This window comes from Musca domestica, unplaced genomic scaffold (assembly GCF_030504385.1).
Source record: "Musca domestica strain aabys unplaced genomic scaffold, Musca_domestica.polishedcontigs.V.1.1 32, whole genome shotgun sequence".
NCBI lineage: Eukaryota > Metazoa > Arthropoda > Insecta > Diptera > Muscidae > Musca > Musca domestica.
The window spans coordinates 2137292-2162233 of NW_026712311.1; the positions used below are offsets into that span (position 1 = coordinate 2137292).

A 24942-nucleotide genomic window follows, 5' to 3' on the forward strand; every position below is an offset into this window, starting at 1 on the left:
TAAAAATCGTATTTTCAAGGACTATCAACAAATGTAGATTTTTTAAAAAATATATTTTCAATGAAAGAAATCTTCTCAAGGATAGTCTTTGTAGGCATCGGGATCCCATGAATGTTATTTAAAAAAATATTGTAAAGACCTCTCGTGGTCTAAGGTAAATTTAATAGATGTCTTTGGACTTTTATACATTTTCTCTACATTTTTCGTATGCCCTCGGCCTTAAGACTTTTGTAATTGTATATTATTATTTTGACCTTTGCTACAAATTTCCCCTCTGAAATTTTCATCATCGTCCTCCCCTCCCCAACTTTTCAAATAAAACTCTCTCTTGATAACCTGTATTTCCATTTCTTTTATTGAGTATCAGTTTTTCATTTTATTTTCACTTTTTCTTATAAACATTGATTTCTTATTTTTGTTTTTTTTTTAATATTAATAATTCGTTTTCTTAATCAGGGATAGTTTTAGTTATAGTTTTTGTTGTTTTTTTATTATTTAATAATAACTAATACTACTTTAGTAAGCACAGTTATGATTAAAATGTTATATATTAGGGATTAATATTATTCGATTTTTTATTTTTATGTGTTTTCTTTATTTTTTTGTTTCATAAAGTAAACGTCACTAAATTTTGGTATTTACAAAATTACAAAAACAAAAAAAAAACGGAAATTAAAACTTTTGTTAGTTAAGTCAGTTTGCACGATATCGATAAACTGTGAAAGGGTAACAGGCCTGTGGAGATAAAGACGTTGGAGCAGTGTTTGGATTACACTGTGGTGCATAATGGAGAGGGATAAATGATTTTGTGAGAGGAGGAGAATATTTAGGCGATTTGAAAATAATCCAAGGCAAAAGACTTAATTGTTGAATATTTTCCTGGAAAAAAAAGGTTACAACTCCAAATGAGATTTTTAAGATATTATATCTACGGAGGGCAAATAAATGTCATATATTCATAAAAGTCCTATTGAAGTCCATCCCGTTCCCCGACTAGAAGCCCGCTTTATAAGACCTGTTAAAGGCCCATCAGCTATTGGAGACATGTAAAAGGTATTTTGAAGACAATCAAAGGTAAAATAAGAAAATTTTTGAATTTTTATTTGAGGAAAGAGGTAACCACTCAAAATGAGATTTTTAAGATCTTACGTCTACGAGAGACCTAATAAATATCTCTCTAGCTCTATCTCTCTCTCTCTCTCTCTCTCTCTCTCTCTCTCTCTCTCTCTCTCATAGAGTCCTATTGAAGTCCAATCCCTTCGCCGGCCAAAAGACCAGTTTAAGCCCTTCTATTCCTATAAGCTAAGGGCCTATCACCTATTGGAGAACTGTAAAAGGTCAACGAGAATTTTTGCTCCGCCCATTGAGATTCGTAAAAGCTCTCTATCTACCGAAGATCTTTGAAAGGCCTAAATTTCACGTTCTCTTTATTAGATATTCTCAACCTAAATATTGCACATTGTAATAATAGTCTTTTTATATATATTAAGGGTATATTAAGTTTGTCATTCCGTTTGTACCACCTCGAAATATACATTTTAGATCCCACAAAGTATATATGTTCTTGTACAATTCTATGTCGATTTAGCGATGTCCGTCTGTCGGCCCGTCTGTGAAAATCACTCTAGCTTCCGAACGAAATGAAGTACATCGACAAAATTTTACTCAAATGTATATTATGTCTGCAGGACTTTTGGTATTGAAAATGGGCCATGTAGGTCCACGTTTTGGTATAGCTCCCATATTGCGGTACCTCCCGATATTCGGTATTTTGATGATTTTAGCGACATTATTCTTCGGAATTGTTTCAAATTTGATATTTGAAGTTCTTAATGGATACTACAGCCTATGACAGAAAATTGCCTGTGCAGGTCCACGTCTTCGTATAGCCCCGATAGTACGGTACCACCCGATATTCGGTATTTTGATGATTTTAGCAACATTATTTACCGGAATAGTATTAAATTTGATATTTGAAGTTCGAAATGGATACTGCAGCCTAAGGCAAAAAATTTTCTGTGCAGGTCCACGTCTTCGTATAGCCCCCATATTACGGTGCCTCCCGATATTCGATATTTTGATGATTTTAGCGACATTATTCATTGGAATTGTTTTAAATTTGGTATTTGAAGTTCGTAGTGGATACTGCAGCATAAGCAGAAAGTTGGTTGTGCAGGTCCACATCTTCGTATAGCCCCCCCATTACAGTACCTCCCTATATTCGGTATTTTGATGATTTTAGCGGCATTTTTCATCGGAATTGTTTCAAATTTGGTATTTGAAGTTCAAAATGGATACTACAGCCTAAGGCAGAAAATTATCTGTGCAGGTCCACGTCTTCGTAAAGCCCCCATATTACGGTACCTCCCTATATTCGGTGTTTTGATGATTTTAGCGACATTATTCGTCGGAAATGTTTTAAATTTGGTATTTAAAGTTCGAAATGAATACTAGAGCCTATGACAGAAAATTGTCTGTGCAGGCCCATGTATTCGTATAACCCCCCTATTACGGTACCTCCCTTTATTTGGTATTTTCATGATTTTAGCGACATTATTCATCGGAATTGTTTCAAATTTGGTATTTGAAGTTTGTTTTGAATACTCCAGCCTATGATAGAAAATTATCTGTGCAGGTCCACGTCTTCGTGTAGCCCCCATATAACGGTACCTCCCGATATTCGGTATTTTGATTATTTTACCGACATTATTCACCGGAATTGTTTCAAATTTGATATTTGAAGTTCGAAAGGGATACTGCAGCCTAAGGCAGAAAATTATCTGTGCAGGTCCACGTCTTCGTATAGCCCCCATATTACGGTACCTCCCGATATTCCGTATTTTGATGATTTTAGTGACATTATTCGTCGGAATTGTTTCAAATTTGGTATTTGAAGCTTGAAATGGATACTAGAGCCTATGATAGAAAATTGCCTGTGCAGGTCCACGTCTTCGTGTAGCCCCCATATTATGGTACCTCCCTATATTCGGTATTTTGATGATTTTAGCGACATTATTCCTCGGAATTGTTTAAATTTGGTATTTGAAGTTCGAAATGGATACTACAGCCTATTTGGATTTTTAAGGTTTTAACGGAATTTTTAACGGATTTTTTTATTATTTTATTTATTTATTTATTATTTTTTATTTATTTATTTATTTATTTATTTTTTTTTTTTTTTTTTTGAAAAATTTCCAAATTTGTTCCAAATGGTGGAGGGTATTCAAATTTTGGCCCCGGGCCGAACTTACAGCTTTTTTACTTGTTTCTCCAGAATTTTGGCAGACCTGTACCCTGCAGTTATTATTATGTTATTAATTTTTTCAACGTATCTTAACCGAATAATATCATTGAAAGGAATATTTTTTGCAACTATCATTAACCTAAATACTATTTCTTAAATTAAAACGCTTTTTTACACTGAAGTTCAAAACTTATCGCTTAGATATCTAATGACTAATCTTAGAAGCTGTTAGGTAAAAAATAAAAAAAGAAAAAAAAAATAAAATTTAAGTAAAGCTTACAAGCAAGGTAAGGGGGAGTTCATATAAAGAATGGGGAGCTATGGGGCAGCGTTTGGGGATAAGGATATTTTTAAATTATTATTTGCAAAATTTGGGGCTCAAGCCTTTTTTAAATTTTATATCCGCTTCGAAACCAATTCTAGAGACCTCTTTCACCTCTCTTTTATTAAGCAACGAAGGCTTGGTGATTTTCTTCCCAGTTTTATTTGTGAATCACTTCTCACAATTTTTGCTTCCAGTGTTACCATTTCCTTCACAAATCAAATCCCATGTCCTTTTATGCCCCTCCACCCCACCTCATTGAACTCCCATTTAAAAGCATTATTTGTACAAAATACAATTATACAAACTAATTCGTTATAGTTAAGCAATAGGCTAATAATTTTTTAAAGCATATTTTCAAATATTTCTTCATTAGTAGTATTCTCTCGTCTCTTGCCATCCGCTTCTTACTTATTTAGTTTGGATATCACCTGTGACATTAAAATAGTATAAAATTGTATTTTTTCTTTACGATTTTGTTTTTTTTTTTTTTTTCTTATTTAGAGTAACTAAAAATTTTGCAGATTTCAGTATTTCATTATTACTTTTTTGTGATTTGCAGGCTTGTAATTTTGTTATTTTGAATTACATATTTGTGGGTGTGTGTCGGGGTGTTTTTTTAAAGCATTTGTGGCATTTTTGTTGTGGTTATTGAAATTTAAGCGTTGCTTGGTAAGTGTTGATATAGGGTGTTTAGAGCGAACTTTTGGGACAGAAATTTTCAAAAAAATTGTAATTAAAAACGTATCTAAAAATTAAGGAAAAATCTGATTTAAAGTCCAGTTGTCCTGTGGGCGGTAAAGAAAAGAATATCTAAAACATGGAGATATAATTCAAAAATTCTATAAATTTTTTTTCAACCTCCAAAAGTCCTTAAATTTCCAATTGCATGGAAGATTTTCAATTGTCTTTTTATATCGGAAGTAGGGTCATTTCGAAACAATCTCAGATGGGGCCACCTGCAAAAAATTTGCTTTCTAATGTTAAATTTGTCGAAAATGGCTGAAACGTGAACATTTCGTATAGAAGGGTCCCACATCTCCCAACCTGCTCACGTTTCTGGGTGGAAGTTTTTTTCAATCTTGGTCGACATATGACCTACACAAGTTCCACGATAGGTTATCTACATTAAGAATATTTATAGAAAATATTTATACCCTACAACACTATGTGTTGGGGGTATTAAAAGTTCTACTGGGCCAAAAATTATGTAACACCTCGAAATATTGGTTTCCCACATAGGAAAGTATATATGGATCTTCCTATCCCGCCGAGCTAAGTCGATCTAGCTATGTATGTCCGTTCGTCCGCCTGTCCATGTTAATTTGTTATCACTCTACAGGTCGCAATTATTGCCCGATTCTCACGAAATTTAGAATGGAGGTGAGGTTAGAGCCAGAATAGAAGTCTATTACATTTGGAGATTATGGCATGATATTTAGGGGTTGAAATGGACCAGATACTGAACATTTTCCAAATTTTGCAGTTGCTCTACAGGCAATTATAGACCAATCGAAGCGGAAGTTAACATAGAAGTTATATTCGTTGACGAATATGACCAAATATCGTAGACAAGCAATTAATATAGAGAAGTCTAAATTTAGGGATACAGAGGGGCCTCTTGCTTTTGAAGATAATCGCAAAATATTTCGGGGGTTCAAATTAACCAAAAACGGAAAAAAATCCTGGTCACACAATTTAAGCCAATTGACACGCCTGTAAAGAGCACGACGGAGTGCATAAATATTGGGCAAATATCCCTGGTCAAAATGATAAATCTTCCCAAATGGACTTGGACATAAGGCGGCTTCTAACATATTGTAGTGTTGTAGGGTATGACATGGTCGGCCCCGCACAACCATAGCCTTTGCTTACTTGTTTTTTTTTTTTTTTAATTTAGTTCATTGCATTTTTTGTATGATTTTTAAGTAGCGAGTTCTTTACACCACTCCTGAATTATTAGAAGATTTTGTAGCAGTTTCGGATTTTGTCTGCCGAAGATTCGTCAACAAAATTATTCATTAAAAATCCTTGTTTAATCCTCAAAAAAAATACAAAAATTCCAGAATGATCCTTGCAAAATAATCCATAAAAATCATCGTCTAAACCTTGGAAAATATTTCTAAAAAAATCAACGTTCCTGTTCAGCAAGGTCCTTGGAAAATATTCTAAAAAAATACACGTTTGATCCTTGGAAAATATTCTTAAAAAATCCACATTTGATCCTTGGAAAATATTCTTAAAAAATCCACGTTTGATCCTTGGAAAATATTCTTAAAAAATCCACGTTTGATCCTTGGAAAATATTCTTAAAAAGATCCACGTTTGATCCTTGGAAAATATTCTTAAAAAGATCCACGTTTGATCCTTGGAAAATATTCTTAAAAAGATCCACGTTTGATGTCATCGAAAAAAAAATTAAAAATCCACCTTCGTGTCGATAAAGGTCTTTAAAAATATCGTCAAAAAATCCAAGTTTGTGTCGGTGAAGGTCCTTCAAAAAATTTTCCTAAAAAGTCCAATTTTGTGACCAGAAATATTGCTTACGGCCTTTAAGGTCCTTTAAAATATTTTTCTAAAAAATTCACGTTCTTGCATCTCAAGTCCTTTAAAGATGCATCCACGTGTATTGCCATTAGGGTCCTTGAAGAGGACCCTTGATCCTTGGGTTATTTTAATGAAAAAAAACAAGTAAAAAAGCTGTAAGTTCGGCCGGGCCGAACTTTTAATACCCTCCACCATTTGGTACAAATTTGGCAATTTCCAAAAAATAAAACCCGTTAAAAATTCTGTTAAAATCTTAAAAATACCGAATGCTTATACGACGACGTGGGCCTGCATAGGCAACTTTTATCATAAATTATTACAATATTTAAATGCGAAACTTGAAGAAAAATCTGTTTATAATGTAGCTAAAATCGTCAAAATACCGAATATGGGGGGTACCGTTATATGGGGGCTATACGAAGACGTGGACCTGCACAGACAATTTTCTGGCATGGGCTGAAGTATCCATTACGAACTTCATATACGAAATTTGAAACAATCCCTGTAAATAATGTCGCTAAAATCATTAAAATACCGAATATCGGGGGGTACCGTTATATGGGGGCTATATGAAGACGTGGACCTACATGGCTCATTCTTTGACTTTGGATAAAGTATCCATTACGAACTTCAAATACCAAATTTGAAACGATTTCGGTAAACAATGTCGCTAAAATCATCAAAAAAACCGAATATCGGGGGGGTACCGTTATATGGGGGCTACAGGAAGACGTCGACCTGCACAGATAATTTTCTGTCTTAGGCTGTAGCATCCATTACAAACTTCAAATGCCAAATTGGAAATAATTCCGGTGAATAATGTCGCTAAAATCATCAAAATACCGAATATCGGGAGGTACCGTTATATGGGGGCTATATGATAACTTGGACCTACATGGCCCATTTACGAACTTAACCTGCCTACTGGGAAAAAATACATGTGTGCAAAATTTTAGCCTTCTATCTCAATTTGTTCGAAAGATAGCGTGATTACAACAGACAGACAGACAGACAGACGGACAGACAGACAGACAGACAGACACACAGACAGACAGACGGACATGGCTAAATCGTCTTAGAATTTTACGCTGATCAAGAATATATATACTTTGTTGGGTCTGACATGAATATTTCGAGGAGTTACAAACGGAATGACAAAATTAATATACCCTCCATAGTATGGTGGAGGGTATAAAAAACGGTGAAACGATTTGAGTTGCCTAGCATTCGGCGCATGAAAATATCAAAAGTTTTAGTAATGTCCTAAAACTCCCGTCAAAATACTGGGATCGGAGATAAAAAGCAGGCCGTATACAAAGCTTCAGAACAATCTACACTCATTGACTTGGGAGAAGCTCTCATCTACTCTCCGGGATTGTTATAAAGGAGAGATTCTCCCATCTCACTCAAAAGTTCAAGATAAGCTCACTAGAAACACCCTTATCCACACACTGTGCTTTGCCGTAGGTCTTCGGAGTCGAAGTCGCTTTCTCATACAAGAGTAGGGGTCGAGATCGTAGTTTGTGACTAAAAACTCGAGTCGAAAAAAGCCGATGCTCTGAAAAATAAAAATTAATAACATTTCCGCTCTCCAATTACATTTTGAGACGCAGATTTCAACAACAACTCCCTCTGTTGTAGCTCGACTCCGAATCTTTCTGTTGCGGTGTATTAGCTGTAGTTTTAATGTTATTGTTGTTGCTTTTTTAAACTATTTTCTGTATATTTATAGGAATTTTGATATGTAAGCCTATTGTTTGTAATACATATTTATAAGGGTAGGTATGTGTGTATAGATGTCGACCGAGAATCGGAGTCTTGGAAAGTCTTCAAAATCAAAATCTTTTAATTGTAAGATCTCTAAGAGGTCTACTAAGGCAGAAAACGCTAAGGAGATCTCCTATAGATAAAGGTCATTTGAGGTAATTTTATATTTGGAAGACCCCTCTAAAGGTCAGGTTCAGGGGTAGACGACGTCTCAAAGGTCTTCATTGGGTAAAAGACTTTTGAAAAGACTCTATCTATGACTATGGGGTGTACGTGCTTCCTACGTTATGGGAGGTGGCCCTCTCGGTCGGCAGGGCGGGAAAGTGAGGCGTTGGTAACGATCGAAAAAAATACCTTTGAAAAATCGTCGAACCATAAAATACCATATGAGGGCTTTTATATTTATAAAAGTATCTTTAAGGTACCTTTTGGCGATCTTCCATGGAGAAAAGATCTTCTACAATGTCTCCTAATTATAAGGCCCATTTGAGATGCCTTTCCTTAAAAGAAAACTATTTTGGACTCCTCCATAAATTGAAGATCTTTTAGGGGTCTTCTAAAACAGAAAATCTCTAAAGAATTCCTCCAATTTTTTGCCGAATGCCCAAAGAGGAATTCCCTTTCTCAGCGGCTTCTTTCATTCTCTTACTTCCCATATGTGTCTGTGTGTGTGTGTGTGTCTTTTTGTATTAGGGGAGGGCGGGGATAATTGCATTGCAATAAAATTCTTTTGTATCATTTTTTTTTTCGAACTTAAACAAATAAACCTTTCAAACCCTAATCTCTTCCATGGAGCCCTCTAATGGTATTCCAAACGAGCTCTGGGTTTGCCTTTGTCATCAACAAAAAATACCACAACCTTATGGGTTTTCTTAACCATGAACATGTCCTGCGGCGTTGTTTTCTTTCGTTGTTGTTGTAGTTATGGTTGTCATTGCGGTACTTGTGGTGGTGCTGGTGCTGCTGGTTGTTGTTGCTGTCATTACGGTACTGGTGGCATTATTCAATGTCATTTTATTCACAACAATCGAGGAGGAATTCGCACCTGACCCCACAGCCAACTTGGCAGGACCTCTACCATTTATCGTTGTTGTTGTGTTATTCACATTCGATGCTGTTACTGTTTCATTGGATAATTTTGAATTTCGTATCGTTGTCGGCGACTCGGGCTTTTTGGCCTCTATGTCTCTCTCCTTCTTCACTTCGTTGTCTCTTTTGCTGGGCTTCTTCTTCTCATCACCATCGAGTTTTTTATTCTCCAATATCCGTTTGATCATCACATCTTTACGTTTGGTTTTACCCTCATTAAAAGTGCTATCCTTGCGGATGATGGGTTTCATTTCCGGTTTGGGGGTTTGAGGTTTCGGTATGGCTGGCAGCTCGGGTAGTTCGCATTTCTTTTTCAAATAACGATAAACGGTAAGGACTCGTTCCACCAGACGATTGATGTATTTATTGGCGGTACGATCCACAATGGATGGGGCCTTAATGCAATCATTGCCACCGAATTCACAGACCTAAAGAGAGAGGTGGAGAGAGAGAGGGAGAGGATTTTCATTAACTAAAATCTTTTATAAACTGATGAAAGATATCTTACCCGGTAGTGTTGCAAAATGCCATCTGTTGGCGGGACGTTTAGAGATCCCTTACCAGGGGCATATTCCCAGACAAAATGATTGCCGGCCTCCACAACGGCTTCGGGGCGACAGATGTACTTGGAACGTTGCTTTTGGGGATGGAGTTTGAAACGTCTGAAATTTGAATAAATTTCGTGGTAATGTATCTTCATTGTCACCCAGCCGTGGATAAAGTATCTACATTATCGCCAAGGGGTAGATAATGTATCTACATTATCCGTGAGGTATATTTGGTGTGGATACTGCATCTACATTATCCCCAAGGCATGGATAATGTATCTACATTATCCGCAAGACCTGGATAATGTATCCACATTATCCCCAAGGCATGGATAATGTATCTACATTATCCCCAAGGCATGGATAATATATCTACATTATCCCCAAGGCATGGATAATGTATCTACATTACCCCTAAGGCGCGGATAATGTATCTACATTATCCCTAAGGCGTGGAAAATGTATTTATGGCAATGATAATGTTTGTAAATTATCCGTAAGGCATGCATAATGTATCTACATTATCCGTAAGGCGTGGATAATGTATCTACATTATCTGTAAGGCGTGGATAATGTATCTACATTATCCGTAAGGCGTGGATAAAGTATCTACACTATCCATAAGGCGTGGATAATGTATCTACATTATCCGTATGATCCTGATAATGTATCTACATCATCTCTAAGGCGTGGATAATGTATCTACATCACCTCTAAGGCGTGGATACTGTATCTACATTATCCCTGAGGCGTAGATAATGTATCTATGATATCCCTAAGGCGTGGATAATGTATCTACATTATCCCTAAGGCGTGGACAATGTATCTACATTATCCCTAAGGCGTGGATAATGTATCTACATTATCCCTACGGCGTGGATAATGTATCTACATTATCCCTAAGGCGTGGACAATGTATCTACATTATCCCTAAGGCGTGGATAATGTATCTACATATCCCTAAGGCGTGGATAATGTATCTACATTATCCCTAAGGCGTGGATAATGTATCTACTTTTACCCAAAGGCGTGGATAATGTATCTACTTTTACCCAAAGGCGTGGATAATGTATTTACATTATCCCTAAGGCGTGGATAATGTATCTACATTATCCCTAAGGCGTGGATAATGTATCTACATTATCCGTAAGGCCTGGATAATGTATCTACATTATCCGTAAGGCGTGGATAATGTATCTACATTATCCCTAAGGCGTGGATAATGTATCTACATTATCCGTAAGGCGTGGATAATGTATCTACATTATCCGTAAGGCGTGGATAATGTATCTACATTATCCATAAGGCGTGGATAATGTATCTACATTATCCATAAGGCATGGATAATGTATCTACATTATCCATAATGCGTGGATAATGTATCTGCATTATCCGTAAGGCGTGGATAATGTATCTACATTATCCGTAAGGCGTGGATAATGTATCTACATTATCCATAAGGCGTGGATAATGTATCTACATTATCCATAAGGCGTGGATAATGTATCTACATTATCCATAATGCGTGGATAATGTATCTGCATTATCCATAAGGCGTGGATAATGTATCTACATTATCCATAAGGCGTGGATAATGTATCTACATTATCCGCAAGGCCTGTATAATGTATCTACATTATCCATAAGGCGTGGATAATGTATCTACATTATCCATAAGGCGTGGATAATGTATCTACATTATCCAGAAGGCGTGGATAATGTATCTACATTATCCGCAAGGCCTGTATAATGTATCTACATTATCCATAAGGCGTGGATAATGTATCTACATTATCCATAAGGCGTGGATAATGTATCTACATTATCCATAAGGCGTGGATAATGTATCTACATTATCCATAAGGCGTGGATAATGTATCTACATTATCCATAAGGCGTGGATAATGTATCTACATTATCCGTAAGGCGTGGATAATTTATCTGCATTATCCCCAAGACATGGATAATGTATCCAAAAGCCTTAGGTGAAGTATCTTCATTTTCGTTTATTCTTTAAAGATTTTCTCACCTCCTCGTTTTCCTCTGTGTCACCAGGGCTGCTCTCAGCTTGGCCAGTTCCAAACTTTCACCCTTCTCCACTTTGGCCAATTGAGGATCATCGGCAAATTGCAGATAGAAGAAAGCATTCTGAAACGAATACGCTCCGGTATTGCGATTCCGCACCCGATTATTAAGAGAACTGAAAAATATCCAAACAATTAAATAACTCTCTTCCGGAAACCAACCATCCCACCAAACTCACCTCAGTAACTCATTCAATGTATCCACCTGTCGCGGTACAATAAACTCATCCAAATCCACCAGGGCCAAATATTTGTAACGGTACATGGTACGATATAAGCAATCATTTAATGCGGCAAAAAGGCCCTCCGTACGAATTTCTTTTGTGAACGCATGCGCAAATTCCAGGGTAAAATTTCTATGGTGGGCTTATGGTAGTTGGGGCTCTTGAGGATCTTCGGGGGTGGTGATGTGGCCGTTGGGGAATCTGCAAGAAACACTAAAAATGTAATCGGAACTTCGAACGCAAATCTTTAAATATCCACATACCTTGATACTTCCCCTTGGCCACTTCCATGATATCCTCTGCCGTTGAATTTCCCGGTACAATCGCCACGCACATAATGATCCAGGATGCAGGAGACATGCGGTCCAATTGTGTGATTATAAAATGTGAAATGCGACACCCCCATTAGGGAATAGAATTCTAAATATTCCATCAGAAAGAGAGACTGATCATAGTTGAAATGGAAGGGTTTTACACAGATGGCTATATCATCCTTGATATCGTTTTCCGTGGGGAACCTTGTCTTCACCGGCACTGGGACGGAATTTACTTTGCCATTGGAGGCTGAAGATTGATTCGCCGATTTACTCTCTCCCGTCACCGTAAAATCACGATCCCAATCTGTGTTACGTAGTTCTAAAATATTTCCAGGAGGTGCTCTTAGCCGCGCCACAATGCTCACATATTGAGGAACTTCATATTCTTGGGGACGTACGGGACACAGCACGAAGCATGCACTATATTTCAAGCTCCAATTTTCGCGGATGACCTGAAAGGGGGAAAAATTAATAATTTAACTAGATTGCTCAAAATTGGACGAACATTCTTGCAAAGTAGTGGAAGCTGATTATATTTATCCGTAAGGCGTGGATAATGTATCTACATTATCCCAAAGGCATGGATAGTGTATCTAAATTATGCCTAAGGCTTGGATCATGTATCTACATTATCCGTGAGGTGTGGATAATGTATCTACATTATCCGCAAGGCGTGGATAATGTATCTACATTATCCGCAAAACGTGGGTATTTTATCTATATTATCCCCAAGGCATGGAAAATGTATCTACATTATCCGTAATGCGTGGATAATGTATCTACATTATCCGCAAGGCGTGGATAATGTATCTACATTATCCGCAAGGCGTGGATAATGTATCTACATTATCCGTAAGGCGAGAATAATGTATCTACATCATCCGTAAGGCGTTGATAATGTATCTACATTATCCGTAATGCGTAGATAATGTATATACATTATCCGTAAGGCATGGATAATGTATCTACATTATCCGTAAGGCGTGGATAATGTATCTACATTATCGCCAAGGCATGGATAATGTATCTACATTATCCCAAAGTCATCAATAATGTATCTACATTATCCCCAAGGCATGGATAATGTATCTACATTATCCCCAAGGCATGGATAATGTATCTACATTATCCCCAAGGCATGGATAATGTATCTACATTATCCCCAAGGCATGGATAATGTATCTACATTATCCGTAAGGCGTGGATAATGTATCTGCATTATCCCCAAGGCATGGATAATGTATCTACATTATCCGTAAGGCATGGATAATGTATCTACATTATCCGTAAGTAGTGGATAATGTATCTACATTATCCCTAAGGCTTGGACAATGTATGTACATCATTCGAAAGGCGTTGATAATGTATCTACATCATCCGTAAGGCTTGGATAATGTATCTACATTATCCGTAAGGCATGGATAACGTATCTACATTATCCGCAAGGCGTGGATAATGTATCTACATTATCCGTAAGGCATGGATAATGTATCTACATTATCCGCAAGGCATGGATAATGTATCTACATTATCCCCAAGGCATGGATAATGTATCTACATTATCCGTAAGGCGTGGATAATGTATCTACATTATCCCAAAGGCATGGATAGTGTATCTAAATTATGCCTAAGGCTTGGATCATGTATCTACATTATCCGTGAGGTGTGGATAATGTATCTACATTATCCGCAAGGCGTGGATAATGTATCTACATTATCCGCAAAACGTGGGTATTTTATCTATATTATCCCCAAGGCATGGAAAATGTATCTACATTATCCGTAATGCGTGGATAATGTATCTACATTATCCGTAAGGCGAGAATAATGTATCTACATCATCCGTAAGGCGTTGATAATGTATCTACATTATCCGTAATGCGTAGATAATGTATATACATTATCCGTAAGGCATGGATAATGTATCTACATTATCCGTAAGGCGTGGATAATGTATCTACATTATCCCCAAGGCATGGATAATGTATCTACATTATCCCCAAGGCATGGATAATGTATCTACATTATCCGTAAGGCGTGGATAATGTATCTACATTATCCCAAAGGCATGGAAAATGTATCCTCATTATCTCCAAGGCATGGGTAGTGTATCTACATTATCCGTAAGTCGTGGATAAACGATAAACGTTATCCGTAAGAAGTGGATAATGTATCTAAATTATCCGTAAGGCGTGGATAATGTATCTACATTATCCGTAAGCGTAGATAATGTATCTACATTATCCGTAAGGCGTGAATAATGTATCTACATTATCCGTAAGGCCTGGATAATGTATCTACATTATCCGTAAGGCGTGGATAATGTATCTACATTATCCCTAAGGCATGGATAAACTATCTAAATTATCACAGAGGCAAAACTCACCTTTACTCTCGCCATCACAGTAACCGATGAATACTTCTCTCGCGCTCTCCCAGCACCCGCCGTCGTTGCATTCTTCGACACATACCAAAAACGACACCATACTCTCTCGGGACCTCGCGTCTTTGTCGCTCCAATAACGCGTACCAATTTCGCACCATCTCGGCGATCATAATACGCTGAGAATACGAAAAATTTGAAACGTGTACCGTTGACAATTTGCCACGAACCATCTGTTGGCTCCGAGCCAATTGGAAAATGAGGCAGGGAATCTTCTATTTTGGGTGGCAACATTTTACCCCACGGTATGAGGGGTCCATTGCCACCGGCCATTTGGGAGGCTGAACCCAGCCCCGTGCCACCACCTAGGCCCGCACCGGCATATGCATTGCCAACACTTTGGGAATTTAACAAGACACCGGCCAAACGGCCACCGTTATTGCTGTCAGCATCTGTAATCATGAAAAAATCAGGCAATGACATAAATTCTCTGGGTGTATTGTAGGGGTGAAGAGAGGCATGTAGATTTTTGGGAGGGCGCAGAATAGGCAAGGTTTCATTATTCAATTCATCTGCCCAGCACAAAGCCACACCACAGCATTAAGCAACCAGCCATGAATCAGGGCCTCCGGCCACCCTAGCCCACCTTTTGGACAAGCAATGAAAATATTTTTGCTGAAAAGTTTTTCGTTTTCATCGATGGTTTTTCTCGGTTGGTTTTATTATTTTAGTACTTCTTGTCCGCAATTTTTTTGGCATGTATTCAATTTTTCATTCATTGGAAAAAAGTTTGAATTGGTTATGCTAAGGCCAGGATTTGCTTTAGTTTGTTGTTGTTTTTCACCTTCTCGCCGGTCATATAACCAACTAACTATGTGTTAACGTTACGTTTATGTGCTGTTCTCCTCCTGTCCTCCTTATCCTCCTCCATCAGCCCCATCGCCGATAATAATTTAATATTTTACTCACCTTGAATTTTAAATTTATTGTCATGCAGCTGGACAAAACCCAATTTATTATCATTCAATAAACCAGCATCCAGCAGATCATAGTCATCCTAAATTGAATGGGAATCGAATGAAATTGAATTTTCCATTTGGAAAAATGAAAAATAAATATTGAATTAAATTTTAGAGCGTGATTGAATGATTGAATTGACATCGGATTACCTTGACGTTATCATAGTCGGGCATTGAATCACCAAATCGACCACCATAACCATTGCCGCTACGCATCATCATCATGCCGCCGTGGGCACGTTCGTCAATCATAAATAACTGCAAAAAAAAGGCGAAGAGATAAATGGATTAAAAATGTTGTGAGGATGGGAGGAAAGGAGAGTGTTCCACAAAGTCTTTGATAGAATTCATCAAAGTAGTCCGTTTGTAAAAATTATCCATGAAAGATTGTATAGGTCATATCGGCCCAGGAAAAAAGGGCTATAATAACCATTCAAAAGCGGAGAGTCCTTTTTCCACTGAGCATATAAGGTTTGATGAGACGGATTTGTCATCATTTTTAAAATATGTTTGCATAACAAAAATTCTCAGAAAATCTCTTTACAGGGCCTTTAATAATCACCTAAAACCTTAAATGTTGTTAGATTCATGGCAGGGCTTTAAAAACAACTACCGCACCTCAATTTAAAAAAGAAACACGACAAAGTTCGTAATATTTTAAAATAGTCTTGAAATTTCCAAGTTATCTAGGATATGTGCTAAGAAAAACGGGTCCGATATGCCCTTTTTCTGGAGCAGGTTCCAAATTATGAACCCTTCTGTGGGTACCTCTCCCGCAAAAGGCCCAAATTTTCATAGGAAACGATATAAGAAAAATCACTCGGTGATATAAATATTGCGATGTGCCAGGTTTGGATTCTATTGGTTACTTCCTTACTTTACAGGGTGAGATGAAAAAACTGCAACCAACTTCAGACTGCTGTCATTTCTAAGCCACTCGTCCGTGGTGGGAATTTTCCAGAAAAAAAGTTATTCGTAATGGAATTGGCCAAAGGTGACCAATTCGAACAAAACTAAACTTATTCTAAAATTTGATGACATTTCGGACATTTTTGCTTTCATTCAATAAAATGTAAAAAAGAATTGAAAATTATGTTCATGTAGAAGGTTCTCCCAATGACTTCGATAGAGGGCTCCTGAAATATTTTTTCCTTTATGGGATATATCTTGGTATTATGTCTTTCGAAGAAATGATCGAGGAATTCCACCAGTAGAAGAAATCTTTAAGGAACCTTGAAACTCCTTTTTCTATGTGTAGAGTGTCATTGATCGGACTTCCGTCTATAAAGGATACTTGAAAGGCCTTCAGCCAACATATCACAATTTTAGGAACTTCTATCTACACAGGAATTTTTTTCTATTTAAAAGGGCAACGGTCTCTCTTTTCTCACAATAAAGGACAGTTGAAGGTACTTTTGTCTTTATAGAATCTTCTGTCTATAGAAGTCCTTGAAAGCAGACAGAGGGTCTTCGATGATCAGAAAAACCTTCGAATACCTTCTGTTTTTTTGAAAACATTTTCATAGGCTTCTGTCTATACTGGTGGTCTTCTGGGGGGTCAGAAAGATCTTCTATTGACATAGGACCCTTTCAAAGACTTTTGTCTTCAGAGGTGATTTGTCGAGTACTTCTGTTTAAAAAATCCTTGAAAAAATAGTCTTCGGTTTTTAGAAAAAATGTTCAATGTGTTTTGAGGTCTTATGTCTATAGAGGACGTTAGTCAAAGTTTATAAAATGATCTTCTGAGAGCGTTAGTAGGTCATCTCTTTATACAGGCACTTTAAAACAACTTTTTCTTGAAAATGTCCAAAGGGTCTTCTATAGGCAAAGACCACTTCTGTCTTTAAAGGAATTTTTTCAGGAATTCTGTCGTAAAAATATTTGAAAAGAATAGTCTTCTGTTAAAAAAATCAATATTCTTCGAGGTCTTATGTCTATAAAAGACGTTAATCAAAGTTTATAAAGAGTTCTTCAGAAACCGTTGATAGGCCATCTCTCTATACAGGAACCTTAAAGTGACTTTTTTTCTGAAAGAGTCAGAAAGGTTATCTATAGACAAAGAACACTTCTGTCTTTAGAAGAAATTTTCCAGAACTTCTGTCTTAAACAATCCTTGAAAAGAAAAATATTTGAAGGTTCTTCGAGGTCTTATGACTACAGAAGACGTGAATAAACGTTTAAAAAATCTCTTCTGAGATCGTTTATGGGCCATCTTTCTATACAGGAACCTTGAAACGACTTTTTTTCCCGAAAGAGTCACAAGGGTCTTTAAAGACAAATAAAACTTATGTCCTTAGAGGACATTTTCCAAGAATTCTGTCTAAAAAAATCCTTTAAAAGAATGGTCTTCTATTCATAGAAAATATGTTTAAGGATTTTCGAGGTTTTCGGTTTATAGAAGACGTGAATAAAAGTTTATAAAAATCTCTTCTCAGATCGTTTATAGGCCATCTCTCTATACAAGAACCTTGAAACGACTTTTTTCCCGAAAGGAATAACACTTCTGTCCTTAGAGGATGTCTTTCGGCTCATGTTCTATAGAGGTTTATAAAAAAGCTTCTTCCTATGGAGAACACTTAAAAGGTCTTCCGAGGATAAAATAATCTTTTAAGGGCCTCCTGTTTTAGAGGGTCTTGAAAAGGCCTTGTGCTTATAGAGGATTCTTGAAAGCTCTTCTGTATTAAAGGGATCCCTTACAAGAAGATGTCAATAGAGAACCTTTCGAAGAACTTCCTTCTATAACGAAACCCTTCAAATATCTACAGTCTTTAAAAGCCCCTTGAACTGAATTCTGTCTATAAAGAACTCTTGAATGTCTTCTAAAAATAAAAAGATCTCGGTTTCAACTTTAGATTGTATTTCCAAGGTCCTTAGTCTATGGATGACACATTAAAGGTCTTATGTCTTTAAGGACTCTTGAAAATTCTTCTTTCTTACAGAGAGAGCTTTAAAAGAATTCTGTATATGAAGTATTCTAGAAATGCCAGAAATTCAGGTTTTTTTTATAGAATCCTTTAGGAAGAGAAGATCATTCAATGGCCTTGTAGCTATAGAGGATTATTCAATAACTTTTCTCTCTATAAATGATCCTTCCAGGGTCTTTTGTCTATTAAGGACTTCTTCGGTCTAAAAAAAAAATAGGACATAAAAGCACTTCTGTCTATTCTTGGGGAACGCTGAAAGTCTTATTCGATCTATATAGAAATCTTTAATGATTTTCGCTATGTAGAGGGTCCATGAAATGACTTCTATCAATTAGGACCCTTGAAAGGACCTCTATTTTTGGGACACTCGTAAAAAGTCCTCTGTCTATAGAGGGCTCCTAAATGGTCTATATAGGACTATTAAATGATTTTCTTTATAAAGAGTCCATGAAATGTCTTCCGACCCTTGAAAGGCCTTCTGTCAATAGATCTCTCTTAAAGATTCTTCTATCTGCGGGGGATCCCTAAACGGTCTATATAGGAATAATGAATGATTTTCTTTATAAAAGGTCCTTAAATGGACTATTATATGTTAGGAGCCTTCAAGGGACCACTGCCTATAGATTGCTCATGAAAAGTCTTAGGTCTATGAAGGTCCTTTGTAGAATTTTCTTTCTAAGAAGAACCCTTAAAATTACCTAAATATTTTCATTCTTTCTCTGAAGAATTCTTGAAAGACGAGCTATCAAAATATGATCTTAAAACATCTTCGGGGGACCCTTATGCAGAATTCTTGAAAGGCGAGCTTTCAAACTATGTGTACAAAAGACCCCTAAAAGATTTTCCCTCTCTAGAAACCGCATCTATCGTTAGAAGGTCTTCTAAGTTTGTTATGAGCCCCTATTTCTTCCATTACACCCATATATAATAACCCATATCCCTTTACTCACCTCCGTTAAAATAATCAAACCAAAGACGGCAAAAAACGCTATCACAATCAGGAAACTCATGCCGGTACGTTCGCGTGTACCCCAGTTATGTTTTTGTTACGTTTGGAGGAAGACGACAGTGACATGGAGAAACGGCCACCCGTACTGCTGCCAGAGCTGCCACCGTCTCCACGACCATGGTGATGGCCATGGCCATGATGATGCCCATGGTGATGGTAGTGTTGATGGTGCTGTTTCGAATCACCGCTTAACTTAGTATACTTCATGGTTGCTGCTTATCACAATTTTTTCTGAAGGAGTTCGATGATGAGAGGAATTTTTTAGTTTTCAATTTCGTTAGTTCTACGAGTGCTTCGTGGGAAGAGTGATTTTCATGAAAAATATGGAATCTGTGGTTGGTTGGAGCCCCCCAAGAATTTTTATACTAAAGCTTGATAGCTCTTCAAAACATGCTGAGGGGGGCTCCAGAATTTTTTGCAATGGAATATTAATGTCCTGTTGAGGAAAAGTTGTGAAAATTCCTTTTTCGAATTCCTGTTTGTTGTCCTCTTTTTTCCAACTGCCAAATTTGGCGTGGAGATTTGCTTGTTGTTGGGGTAACCTCCTTTGGCGTTGTTGATAAACAAAAAGTAATGCGTGCTTTTGTTGTTTTCCGTTTTTCTTTACTTTTGTCCTTGTCCTCCTTTTGTTTTGCTACGACACTCCCACACACACCAAAACACAGGCATGCAACAATTGTTCCCGGCTGCTGAGTAGTAGAGTTAAGGATTCGTCCTGTCACAAAATGCCGGTTTGTTTTGGGTTGTTATGGTAAACAACAGAGATAGAGACTGAGAGAGTCGGAGAGAGCTTCACTCGCCAAACAGGTGTTTTTGCCGTTTACTCTTTGTCGTTGCTATCCGTAACTCTTGCTGTTTCTCTGAGTAAATTTCGCTCTCTCTCTCACAGGATATTTTTGGATGTGTATATAGGAAAAATCAATAACACCCTTATTTGGTTGTCCACAAAATTTTGGCTTTTTGAGGATTCATGATTTCATGAAATTTGTTAAATTAACTTTTGCTGGAAAAGGATATGCACTTTTCTTTTTAAGGACTTCACAGGAAAATCACATTAGTATTTTGAACTATACACTAGCAATTTTTAACGACTTCTTATTAATTTCCTTTTCAATTACCACAATTTCTGGTTTTCAATTAGAACTTCATTAAGAACTTCCTGTTCGGTATCTGTGTGGAAGTTTTTTTTGCCTTGCAGTTTGCCAATCTTTTTCACTTCCTTAAATTTTCTAGAGATACTGATTCCTTTTTTTATGTGGGTGGTTTTACTTTTTTAATTATTTTTACAAATCTTTGCTATTTACAATTCACTTCTTTGGTTTTATTAAAATTTATTTTTTTATTAAAAAAAAAAATCTTTGTTTTCCTTGTTTTTTCTTCTGTCTTAACACACTTCTCACTTTGTCTAGAAATTTTCATCAACTGTCACTATTTTCTTTTCGCTTCAACAGTTTTCTTTTGACTTGCTAAGGATGACATTCAATATTTTACTTTTGGGCATGCGCCAGAAGTCCTTGAGATGAGAGAACATGGAGTTGCCAGTTTCAAATTTAGCAAACAATTAGATGAAAAACGCTAAAGGAGCAACATTTAAAATTTTATTTATTTTTTTAAAGACTCTAAGAGATATAAACAAATTTAAAATTTTTTTCTCAAAGACCTTCCATAACCGTGGATTTCTTAAAAATATCTTTTATAGGATCCCAAGAGCCTTACACTTGGATTTTTTATTAAAATATTTTTTCACATTCACAAACGTGGATTTTTTAAAAATACTTTTAAAGGACCTTCCACAAACGTGACCTTCTAAATTTTTTTAAAAATATGTTTTCAAGGATCCCAAGGACCTCCAAACGTGGATTTTTTAAAAATATGTTTTCAAGGACACCAAGCACGTCCAAACGTGGATTTTTTAAAAGTATTTTTTTCAGGATCCCAAGAACCTCCAAACGTGGTTTTTCAAAAATATACATGTGGATTTAAAAAACTCCCAGAGGTATAAGCGTGGATTTTCCAAAAATAATTCTTCAAACGCCTTCCAAAGAGATGAACTTTTTAAAAATATTTTTTAAGGGCCTTCCAACAACGTTATTTTTTAAAAATATTTTTTCAAGGACCCTCCATAAACATGGATTTTTTTAAAAATATTTTTTCAATGACCTTCCACAAACATGGATTTTTTTAAAATATTTTCAAGGGCCTTTTAAACACATGGATTTTATTAAATTTTTTTTTGAACTTTTTTTTAAATATTTTTATTGGATTTTGGATTTTTGTAAATATTATTTTCAAGGGCTTTGCACACGCGTGGATTTTTCAAAAATATTTTTAAAGGCCTATTCACAAACGTGGATTTTTTTAAAAATATTTTTTCAAGGTCTATTCACAAATTTGGATCTTTTAAAAATATTTTTTCAAGATCTATTCACAAACGTGGATTTTTTAAAAATATTTTTTCAAGGTCTATTCACAAATTTGGATCTTTTAAAAATATTTTTTCAAGATCTATTCACAAACGTGGATTTTTTAAAAATATTTTAAATGACCTTCTAAACGTGTTTTTTTTAAATATTTTTTCAAGGACCTTCTAAAAATTATTTTCTTTCTTAAAAATATTTTTAAGGATCCCAAGATCCTAAAACGTGGATTTTTTTAAAAGAATTTTTTCTTTTCTTCTAAAATTTTAAAAAATATTTTTCAAGGATCCCTAGAGCCTTAAACGTGGATTTTTTTAAAAATATCTTTTCAAAGACCAAAAGAACCTTAAACATGGATTTTTTTAAATATTTTTTTCAATGATCACATGATTTTTTTAAATATTTTTTAAGAATCCCAAGAGCCTTAAACGTGGGTTTTTTAAATATTTAAGGACCTTCTACAAACGTGGATTCTTTAAAAATATTTTTTCAAGGTTTCTTCACAAACGTGGATTCTTTAAAAATATTTTTTCAAGGTTTCTTCACAAACGTGTATTTTTAAAAAAATAAGGACCACAAGACCCTTAAACGCGGTTTTTTTTTTAAATATTTTTCCAAGGACTTTCCACAAACGTGGATTCTTTAAAATATTCTTTCCTGGCTTATTCACAAACGTGGATTTTAAATAAAATTAAGGACCACAAGAGCCTTAAACGTGGATTTATAAAAATTTTTTTAAGGTCTATTCACAATTTGTATTAAAAAAAGAACCACAAGAGCCTTAAACGTGGATTTATAAAATATTTTTTTAAGGTCTATTCACAATTTGTATTAAAAAAAGAACCACAAGAGCCTTAAACGTGGATTTAAAAAAAAATAGGGACCACAAGAGCCTAAAACGTGGATTTAAAAAAAATAAAGATCACAAGAGCTTTAAACGTGGATTTAAAAACAATAAGAACCACAAGAGCCTTAAACGTGGATTTAGAAAAATATTTTTCAAGGACCTTTCTGATATGTTAATTTTTTATAAATATTTTTTCCACGACCTTTCACAAATGTGGATTTTTAAAAAATATGTTTTCATAGTTTATTCACAAACGTGGATTTAAAAAAAATTAAGGTCTACAAGAGCCTTAAACGTAGATTAAAAAAAATTAAGGACGATAAAAGCCTTAAACGTGGATTAAAAAAAATTAAGAACCACAAGAGCCTTAAACGTGAATTTAAATAAAGTAGGGACCACAAGAGCCTTAAACGTAGATTTAAAAAAATAGGGACCACAAGAGCCTTAAACGTAAATTTAAAAAATAGGGACCACAAGAGCCTTCAACGTGGATTTAAAAAAATAGAGACCACAAGAGCCTTAAACGTGAATTTAAAAAATATTTTAAAGTCTACACCTAAGTCTGTTTTTACACGGTAGATTGGTTCCAGAGGAAGCCGTGTAAAAAAAAAAACCGTGTAAAAAAGACATTGATCTTATACAAAAATGGGTGATTTGTTCCTAATTTCTAAAACCTATTAAAATTTGTGAAAAACAAGAATTTTTATTTTTTTCTTTACCAAACACGTCTTATTGCATTAACAGTTCACAAAATATTAACACGTTTCAATTGCTCTGACCAGTAAATTTTATTGTATGCACATAGTGCTATTCACATTTGCTTTGACCAGTAAAAATTGTTTGTACGCGCTAAAGGGGAATTCACTTAAATCTTTAAGCTAGTGTTCGCAAACTATCGATACTCGCGATGGTTTCAGACTTTTTTCTTTCATAAATACTTTTTGTGATATGAACATACTTCGCAAAAATTAAATTTGACAAAAAAATTTAAGTACATAAAATTTCAAATCGTGCTAGGTGTATTCACAATCTGGATTTAAAAAAATATGGACCACAAGAGCCTTAAACGTAAATTTAAAAAATTAAGGACCACAAGAGTCTCAAACGTAGATTAAAAAACAAAATAAGGACCACAAGAGCCTTAAACGTGGATTAAAAAAAATTAGGGAGCACAAGAGCAGTAAACGTGGATTTAATCAATATTTTTTAAGGGCTATTCACAATTTGGATTTTAAAAAAATAAGGACCACAAGAGTCTTAAACGTAGATTTGAAAAACAAATGACGACCACAAGAGCCTCAAACGTGGATTAAAAAAAGATCACAAGAGCCTTTAATGTAGATTAAAAAAATAAGGGACACAAGAGCATTAAACGTGGATTTAGAAAAATATTTTTCAAGGACCTTTCTGACATGTTAATTTTTATAAATATTTTTTTCCTCAAAAGGTAAATTTTTATAAATATTTTTCGGGACCTTTCACAAATGTGTACTTTTTAAAACATTTTTTTAAGACATTTTTTATGGACCCCAAGTGTGTCTGAATGTGGATTTTTTAAAAATATTTTCTCAAGGTCTATTTACAAACGTCCACAAACATGGATTTTTTTAAAAAAGATATTTTCTCAAGGTCTATTTACAAACGTCCACAAACGTGGATTTTTTAAAAAAATATTTTTTCAAGGTTCAAATATAAACGTGAATTTTTTTAAAATTATTTTTTCAAAGACCTTCAATTTACGTGGATTTTTTTAAAAATATTTTTTAAGGGCTTTTAACTAACTTGGATTTTTTAAAAACATTTTTTAAGGACCTTTAATTAACGTAGATTTTTAAAAATATTTTTAAGGACCTTTAATTTACGTGGATTTTTTAAAAATATTTTTTTAACAACCATCCACTAACGTGGAATTTTTTAAAAATATTTTCACAAAGAACATTCCACAAACCTGGATCTTGCAAAAATGGCTTTTCAAGGGCCCTTAACAAACGTGGATATTTTAAAATATTTTTTTTTCAAGAGCCCTTTACTAACATGGATTTTTTAAAATATTTTTTTAAAGGACCATGCACAAACGCTAATTTTTTAAAATAATTTTTCAAGGACCATCCACAAACGTTGATTTTTTACAAATATATTTCAGGGACCTTCAGAGCCAATAACGTGGATTAAGGACTCCAAGAGATATAACCGTGTGCCAT

The 24942-nt window shown here is 35.4% G+C and overlaps 1 protein-coding gene across 1 annotated transcript; it reads right to left on the reverse strand.

Moving 5' to 3' along the window:
• Positions 1-8410: 8410 nt before the first annotated feature.
• LOC101901623 (uncharacterized) lies at positions 8411-20747 on the reverse strand. Its single transcript, XM_005180245.3, is given in 12 exon segments — positions 8411-9397; positions 9478-9631; positions 11547-11717; positions 11781-11925; positions 11928-12026; positions 12089-12149; positions 12151-12594; positions 14529-14977; positions 15495-15582; positions 15695-15802; positions 19419-19505; positions 19508-20747. Coding segments are annotated over 12 exon segments (2628 nt in total). The 5' UTR covers positions 19685-20747; the 3' UTR covers positions 8411-8752.
• Positions 20748-24942: the final 4195 nt, after the last annotated feature.